General features: G+C 37.5%; 1 protein-coding gene across 1 annotated transcript in view; it reads left to right on the plus strand.

The window, feature by feature from the left end:
• The window catches only part of LOC107587100 (beta-1,4-galactosyltransferase 1-like), a 19,873-nt gene extending 15,739 nt beyond the window's left edge, over positions 1–4,134 (plus strand). Inside the window, exons 4-5 of the mRNA XM_016274744.1 lie at positions 1,738–1,858; positions 2,135–4,134. Of these exons, the coding sequence (XP_016130230.1) occupies positions 1,738–1,858; positions 2,135–2,264 (251 nt within the window). The 3' untranslated portion in view covers positions 2,265–4,134. The remainder of the gene's footprint in view (positions 1–1,737; positions 1,859–2,134) is intronic.
• Positions 4,135–9,416: the final 5,282 nt, after the last annotated feature.

The raw sequence follows: 9,416 nt of genomic DNA on the forward strand, positions 1-9,416 counted from the left end.
ATATATATACATAATATACTGTATGTGTGTATATATATATATATATATATATATATATATATATATATATATATATACATATAGTATGTACTGTATATGTAAACAAACCTTTATTTTAGATGCAATTAATCGTGATTAATTGTTTGACAGCCCTAATTTTTACATTATTGCAAAAAATCTATTTCAAATAAATGCTGTTTCTTTCTATTGAGCAAAGAAACCTGGGGGGAAAAAATCATGGTTTCCACAAAAATATTAAGAACAACTGTTTTCAGTGTTAATAATATTAAGAAGAACTCTTTCTTGAGCACCATTCTTAGAATGTTTTCTGAAGGATCATGTGATTCTGAAGACTTGAGTAATGATGATGAAAATTCATAGGAATAAATTACATTTAAATATATAGAAAATATATAAAACTAAAATAGACATTTCTGTTTTTAATGGATTCTTAAATAAATGCAGCCTTGACGAGCAAAAGAGACTTTTTTTTTTTTTTTTTTTTTAAATTCTAAAATATTACCAACCTCAAACATATGAAGTGTAATGTAGTTGAATTTAATAGCATAGTATAACTGAAATGCCCTGGTTCTATGTTCATGACAGTTGGGAGATAAAGATCGTTCTGCCAACAGCAAGGACATGGCAGATAAAACCTCTTATCATCAGCTATCTTTATTCTCGTGTGGTGTTTTTAAAAAAAATTTTTAATTTTTTTGTGGGACTTTCACAACTGTAATTTAAGGAGAGTTGCATCATCCGCATGAACACTTGCATCTGTCAGCTGCTCAGCTACAGCATTGTTTTTCCAGTGGAACATTCAGGAAACAGAAAATACTTGCAGAGCAGGAAACTGCTTTTCATATTCGAAATGCCAAAGAATACTGGTTGTGCTATCTGAACAAACCCCCTACACTTAAAAGTTAAACTTTGGGACTAAATGTGTTTTGCGCTCTTTGTGCTACGGACGTAATAGATCCCTTAAATTGACAGAATTTAGTTTTTTTGGGGGAACTGTCGGTTTAAGACTTTTGCCTGGCTGTTAAAACAACAGGTGAAAGAATGCATTCGCAACCACCCACAACACCATAGCAACTGCAGAACAATGTGCCGAATAGAATGTAACAGGTGCCTATCCCCCTTTTTCACTTACTCTGGTTCCAGAAGTATTTTTTCCATTAATTTTTCCAGTATGGATTTTTTTTTAAAGTTTTTGTTAAAGCACTATAAGCCATGAACCAGGCCAACCAGTAATGAGGTGTATTACAAACTCTCTATGCTCTTAAAACACACACACACACACACGCATATATATATATATATATATATATATATATATATTATATCAAATATTTAAGTGTTTTAAAAGAGCATGGAGAGACTCAATTACACCATTTGCGGTGCTTCATGGGAGAGGGCGGAGCTCTGGGTTCGTTTGGCACAATTTGCTCACTGCAACTCACTGATTGGTGGAACCCGACAGTCACACTCTATAAACTCAGAAGACATTAGCAAGTCAAGCAACAGCATTTCCAATCAAACAAGTTTAGCTTGTATCTTCATGAGTTAGGAAAGATCAGTATCTATCATGTTTATTGTTTTTTTTTAAAGGTACAGTTCACCAAAAAATTAAATGACTCAATGTCTCAGTGGGGTCTAATGTTGTTCTCTTCCACTTATAATTTGTCTCAACCATTATACGTTTAATCATATGTATTAATTATGGACTGATACGAGCTGCATGTTTTCACAGGGTTTCCTCCAAAGGGATGTCTATATCAAGGCCTGACGGGGTCATTGGAAGATGTAGGATGATCCGCCACGACCGAGACAAACAAAACGACCCCAATCCACAGAGGTACTTGAACATATTACAGCTTTATGGCTGCTTAAAAGTTTAACCACTCTGATAATCTCAATACATTGCCATATTTAAAAGATGAAATTGTGTGGGGATGAAAAAATACATTTGTAACAAACTGTACACTGAACTGAAAGTGATGGATAACCACTGGTGTCAGAGGAATGCCAGATTTGTTTAACGATAAAAAAAATCTAAGTTAGTTTACGATATATACAAGGTTATAAACAGTCCTGCTTTGAGTAATGGTAATTATGTCATTTCCTGTCACAGGTTTGACCGAATAGCCCACACAAGGGAAACAATGGCAAGCGATGGGATCAGTTCATTAACATACAACGTTGTTAACATTGAGAAAGACCAGCTATTCACCAAAATCACAGTGGATGTGGGAAAACCATGATTCCTGCATAGAGACCAACATAAAACTGAGTGAAACCGCAGCGCTGGCTGTTGAAAAACCAAATGTGCCTTGAAATATCAAGTCAAATGGATAATTTACAAAGTGGATTCTATATTTTTCAAAAAGGACTTGTAAGTACTTAGAAATGTTTTGCCATCTTTGCACATGTGATGGTGAATACAGGGGTCTGGACTCCTTTTGCCCAGTGAATCAGAACTGTTTGGCTGCTAAAGGAGACACACAAGGGTTTCAGGTTGTCCTCGAGGCGACGGGCCAACCTTGTTCTGTCTCAGACACTTCTGCTGAGGAAAAAGACTATATTATGAGCCATTCGATGGAAGCAGCATATTAAAAGTGATCTGAATTGTTGATGAAAACGTCCTTGTGGTGGGAAAATGTATGTGAGTTGCTGTGTATGGGATTATTTAGTTTGTGTGTTTGAAAGCGAATATTTAAAGGATCGATTTTGTTAATCAGCAAGCTAAGCAATGCAAAAAATCGGGGCTATTTACCAATCAAGGGCTAATCATATACCAGCAAACTGGCATTTTTGGGCTGTCACATTTTTGTTTACTTTTATTACGTATTGCATCTCATTATCTTGTTGCTGTACGAGGTTATTTGTACTTTCAGAGCCTTTTAAATGATATCTCTCTTTGTTAGGGGCGAGATGTCTGAATGTATTGGCCTGCATGGTTTTTATTCTCAAGTGCTTGATGCGTATCGGACCATTATTATGTTTGCTGGAACGCCAAAGTGGCAGTCTTGCATCTTAAAAGACATTAATTTCCTCCCTTCCGTTTGGTGCATTTATCTTTGCTGTATTTGATTTTTTTTAATTGCAAATCTATCCAGTCAAATGCAGCATTATCAGGTCAAGCTTTTGGATTTGCTCGGTCCTTTATTGCATTGAGAATTTCTCAGATCTATGCTGGTTATTAAGGGCACAAGAATATTCAAGCTCTCTACTGTAATGAAAACATGAAGCCATTGAGAACTTTGCTGAATTGACCTGTTGATACTTGTTTGTTTTTTTTGTGCTGGTCTCCTCTTAAATTCTTTTGAACAAAGAAAACAGGATTTTTTATTTTAAAACCTGTCATTGTGGAAACCAAAAATGCCTTTCAACTCTGTCAGGGGACGAAATGCAGACGAAGCAAATGAATGTATGTCAGCTGTTTTGCTCAAGTGCTTTTCAAGATGGCGACTAACAGCCCGTACACAATGTACAGAATGTTTAAGTTATGCAGCCAAATTTTTTTCCTCTGTGCCGAGCACCCCAAAAGACCCATAGAATTTCTTTCCAGCTTAAAACCTCTCCAATGCCTTATAAAAAGTCATTTGCATCAGGAAAGAAAACTACCTCTCCTCATGGCACAGCACTCGCAAGCAGAAGGGATAAGCGGCTAATGCTGTCTCTCAAACCAAATGTTTTGGCAAATAATCTTAGCCTTTTTTCCTCTTAGGTCAGTTAAAGCGAGGTTAAAATCTATTTAGACAATGGTCTTTGTTTGAGAGCCAGCAAATAATTCAATTTATTTTTAAGTTTTCATTTTCTTTTTTTAATTCTTTGTTTGATTTCTCTGTTGTTTTCAACACAACTTCTTTGTTTCCTATTTTTGATGTTCCTCTTACTTAAGTGTAATGCAGTGAACAATTAACACAATTTTGGAATTCTGGAAATTAAATAATTAAATTGTTTGATTTAACTCGGCTTTTGGGTCGTGACTTGAAATAAAAGACAGTAACATGACGTGTTTGGCCAGAGGCAGACATCATTGCCTTTTCAGCAGAATATAGCTTATAGGCTATTTTCCATACACACAAACCAGTAAATCTTACCTAACCACCTATGTGATCTTACCTCAGAGCTAATGTTTTTGTCTCTATAGTTATATATTATAAAAGGATGACTGGAAGGATAGATAGACTTTGTCTTATGTTTAAAATAAAAATGTTTATGATTTCATCTCTGAATCAGATAGCCCACCGAATTGCTGTGTATTGACATATTGTTTATAACTGACATTGAAGCATTGCCAGAAAAAAAACATTATCAGGAAGTCAAGATAAACAATAGGCCATGCTTTGGTTTTCTCATGGCGGTATGTGAAGTTGAGCTATTACCAATGAGAATGTCATTAGCTGCCACCGTATTTGAAGGGGTCATATAATGCGATTTCAATTTGTCCTTTCTCTTTGGAGTGTTACAAGCTCTTGGTGCATAAAGATTTGTAAAGTTGCAAAGACTAAAGTCTCAAATCCAAAGATATATTCTTTATAAAAGTTAAGAGTCAACTACGCCTACCTAAAATTGCTCATTCTAACACGCCCCCACATGTCTACGTCACGATGTGGGAAGATTTGCATAACGCCGCCCAAATGTTCACGCAAAGAAAGAAGGCGTAACTTTTATTCTCGCTGTAGTATTGTTGTTGCCGCCGCCGCCATGTCGTGAAGGCGCTGTGTGTTTCGTTGTGAAAGTGAAACTACTTTGTTTGGCCTTCCAAAAGAGGACGATATCTGCTTCGTCATGCCTGGAGCTGATCCGTGCTGGTCGCTGAGGGAATACATCAACTTCACACTGTGGATTGACGGATCAGCTTTCACCGTGGACGAAGCGGAGTCCAGCCCGGAGTCGTCACGTGGTTGCCGCAAGCCCGCACACCGCCGCTAAATCTAGCCTGCCGTGTGTGATGCTGTGTTTCATTTTTGCCACTGACGATTCATTAGCGAGTTTTGAGCAGTGTAGAGCAGCGTTTGTTGTTTGTCATTTCTCCCATCACAAATGCAGACATGGTTCTATGTTTACGCGCCGTGATGCAATGCAACGTGTAAAAAGACAGTATAAGTCATTATAATCCGTAATTATGTCCCCACTGGATGCAACAAATGCCTCGTTTATAATGGGTTTTAATGTTTTTGTCTCGTCGCTCCGGCCGGGACAAGGCATCACAATATGGTAGGGGCATAACATTTCCGTCACACGCTTGAGGTATTCGGCCAATCACAAAGCACTGGATAGCTGGCCAATCAGAGCACACCTCGCTTTTCAGACCGATGAGCTTTGTAAAAATCTACGCGTTTCAGAAAGGCGGGGCATAGAGCAGTGTTTCCCAACCTTTCTTTAGTCGCGGCACCCTTTGGAAATTTTAACAAATTTGTGGCAGCCTACAAAATTAATTTTGTCACAATATTTGAATTTCTAACTTCAATATGATACTTTGAAAACTATAGATATTCGGTACAACAGGGAAGAACTGAAGAATATACTGTCATACAGATATTTTTAATATTAAAATCTATCAATGGTGGCAATCAGTAGGCTAATTTCTAATGAAAAGACCAATTTATATGACAGATTTGAATGTAGGCTTTTATTCATATGTAAACATTGTGAGATAGATAGTTATAATGGTAATTAAACAAAGCTTTGCTCACTCAGTGTATTTTTGATTTTACAGTTGGGTAATTTTGTTGCAGTAGCACGAGATGGCTTGATTTAAAACTTTGACTTAATAATAAAATAAGAACAAATAAAGAAATTACTAATGATAGCACAAATAAAAAATAACGATAGGCCTACAAATGAAATAAATTGCTTTTTAGTTTTTCAGGTAGGTCTAACATCAATGAATGAGAGGGCAGCGTTACCAGAGTTGCCCATTTACCACACTTTGTTACAGCACAGTAGGGCTATTGCAGACAGAAACAATGCTGTACTACATCGATGTTTCCTTTCAGCTTGATTTTTGAGTGGACTTTGCTGTTCCGATGAGCATGAACGGTATGTGGAGCACTCACATGGGCCGTGAGCGAAGCACACACGCATAGAGCGGGATAATACGCAGAGCGTCACACCACGTGAAAGTGAATCCTGAGCGGTGAACTAATTTTCGGCAGCCGAAATTTCAGTGCATCTCTAATTATTGGCGACATCAGAAATGGATATTATATAATAGCTTCTTTTTTTTACATTTTAGCAATTTAAAAATATTAAAAAAGGATTTTTTTACATGGCAACCCTGCTCTCGACAGGCGGCACCCCGGTTGGGAAACACTGGCATAGAGGAGAAACAATAATGTACAGTATGTGGAAAATAATGTATTTTTTGAACCTTAAACCATTACACCAAATACACAAAATAATGTGCTTTTTAGCAACATCATATGCGTTACGGAGCTGACGAGACGTGAGACATGCGGATCCATATGCAAGCTTTATTAAACAGAAGACAGAGACGTGGTCATGAAACAGGCATGGGTCAGATAAAGGCAGACAGGTATATGGTGGGCAAAACACAAGAATAATCCTAGGGCTAGCGTGGGTCGACGATTGGCAGACAGAGTCACAGGGGCAAGGCTAAAGGGAGAAATCCAGGAAAACATGCGAAGATCAAAACCGGGGAAAAAGGCTAAGGCTAAGGCAAGGAAAATCACTAGGGCTCCGTAATGTAGCTATCTGGGGAAAGATAAGCGCTAGACAATACTCGGCAGAGAGAAGGGATCAGAGTGAGTGTTAAATAGTGAGGGAGTGATATGAAACAGCTGGGTGCAATCAGTGTACAGCTGTGTGCAATCCGTGCTGAGTGCAATCAGTGCAATGCATGATGGGAAATGTAGTCCGAGAGTCAATGCAATAGGAAAGGGTGACCTCTGATGGCTAGCAGATGAAAGTTCATGGACCGGATTCGTGACAATATGACCCCTTTAATGTTCAGTTCAGTGTTTTTTGGGTGGAGTGTATCCATGGGATTCCACTGCTGTTTGCATGATGTACAACACTATAGACACATTTTTGCATGTAGCATGTTTAGGTGTTTGTTACAATAATAGTCTATTATGACAGTGAATTTGAAGTTAAAAGCCATCCCCTGTCATTAGGGTGTTTAATTCCAGGTTGTTCTAGCTAAACGATGATCACAGGTGTAGAACATTTCTGTACAATTCCACATGAAATCCCCAGCTGATCTGGCTAACTATTCAAGGCAAATTAACTGGGGGATTCTTAAGGACTAGAATGAAGTGGGAATTAGAACACTGTTTGCACAAGGTCTGCCCTGCCCTGGAGAGACAAACGTGTTTCCTGGTGAACAAACTGGCCAGAGACTAGTTCACCTCAGTGCACAGAAACCAGCAAGACAAGATTAATGGTCCATGTTTTTAACAGCCTCAGCATGGCCTGCGGCTGACCTGTTGAGAACACATGTGGCTCATATTTCACCCTAAAATCTAAAGAATTAAAAAAAAAAAAAAAAAACCTGTTGCAAAAACACAATTAAGCACATTTTCCCAAAATTTCTATTACTATAATATGAATTCTCATTACTGTTGTGCTGATAAATAAAGATATTTAAACAGAAGTACTTTTTACATGATGGTTTGTTGTACTGCTTTAAATTTAGGTTAATTTAATTTCAAATATATTGTATTTCATTAATGATAATAAAAACGCTGAGAACACATTTAGATTTTGAACATTTGTGGAGAACATTTGTTTAATTATTGTAATATACAATTGTAATATAATATATAATAGTTTAAGTACAGCTAATTGTAAACATTTACAAGAACAATGATTTTTAATGACATTTTACAGTCGCATGGCACTATTACAGCACACTATTAGTGGAATGTTTTCTTTGTAACATTAACAAATAGGCCATTTTATAATGTTTACACATTAAGAGTTCAAATATAGGTGGATGACACTGTTACACATACCAGCTTCATCACTGTGTCTGTCACGCGACTCTGTTCCCCTTTCTGGTTCTGTCTTTACATTTATTTTGAAAGATGAAGCTCGCGATTATGGTAAGGGGCATTACATTTCTGACGAGTGCTTGCGGTGTTCGGCCAATCACAATGCACTGGGTCAGCTGGCCAATCAGAGCAGACTGCACTTGTCGGAAGGAGGGACTTTGTAGAAAACGAAGCGTTTGAGAGAGGCGGGGCATAGAGGACCTACAATAATGTACAGTATTTGAAAAATAATGTTTTTTGAACATTAAAGCTTGTCAACATATTCTGTTACACCAAATACACAAAATAATGATCTTTAAAAAAGCATCATATGACCCCTTTAATGCTGGAATAAACAGACTATGAGTAGACATTTCTTTTTCCTGTGTGGAAGTGAGGTGACCTTGAACGTCTGCTGCAGGAAACAAAGACCCACCTGGCTGTCATGTCCTAAAATACAGAGGCCCCTGAGATCCACATGTCCTGTCTGAATTCCAGGCAGGCCGAGTCCTGTTTCAAGAAAAAAGAAATGCAACAGGGAAGTTTTAGCAACGATGACTGAGTTGCAGAGCACCAGGAAGGGACACTCTCTGACACCTCTGTCAACATTGAAACCGGCAATCCAGACCAGTGTTTTATGTACATAACACCCTTCCCAACCGCAGGAGATTTTTAAGCATCAAAATAATCACATTGTTATACACAGTCAACAGAAACCCAGTATAATAATAAGGCACAGATTTGCCGCAGGATAATTAACATGAATAGCAAAATGAAAGAACGTTAATGTTGATTCTAAAGGAATAATTCAAACTTGTCTAGTCATTCCAAACCTGTACATTTCTTTCTTCTGTGGAAAAACACTGAAGAGTCTTTGCTGTTCTTCTCTCCCTAATGGCATGAATGGAGCTGTTTTGCAAAAGAACCATAAATGATACACAAAAGTGGTTCATACAACTTCACGTCTTTTGTAGTTATAGGTTTGTGTAAGCATCATGGCAAAATTTACGTCATTATTCACTGATTATTTTCCACGTCGGGAAGACAACCGCTGGAACTGGATCGTTGAATCGGTATGTTGAACTCGAAAACTGTAGGCCTACATTATTTTGGAGAAACGCAATTAACTATAAGAAAATAACTTCAATTGTGTCTGTTTTTTCTAAAGTTATTTTGCTAAAGCAATGAACAGTTTTCAAATTGTCAATTTTATCGCAAATTTTATCGTGATTTGGTTAGTTCAAACGCAGCATGGAGCGCGCGTGAAGTACTCATCGCTTCTTACTGCTAGTTAACACAAAAAACTTGAATATTCAGCATAGAAAACTCTATGCTGAATATTACAGTATTCACTGAAACATATCATCTCTCATGTTATCTCCCAATAAGTAAGGTAAGACGTCACTTGCT

The sequence above is a fragment of the Sinocyclocheilus grahami genome, unplaced genomic scaffold, assembly GCF_001515645.1.
Source record: "Sinocyclocheilus grahami isolate Dianchi unplaced genomic scaffold, SAMN03320097.WGS_v1.1 scaffold89.1, whole genome shotgun sequence".
Lineage (NCBI taxonomy): Eukaryota > Metazoa > Chordata > Actinopteri > Cypriniformes > Cyprinidae > Sinocyclocheilus > Sinocyclocheilus grahami.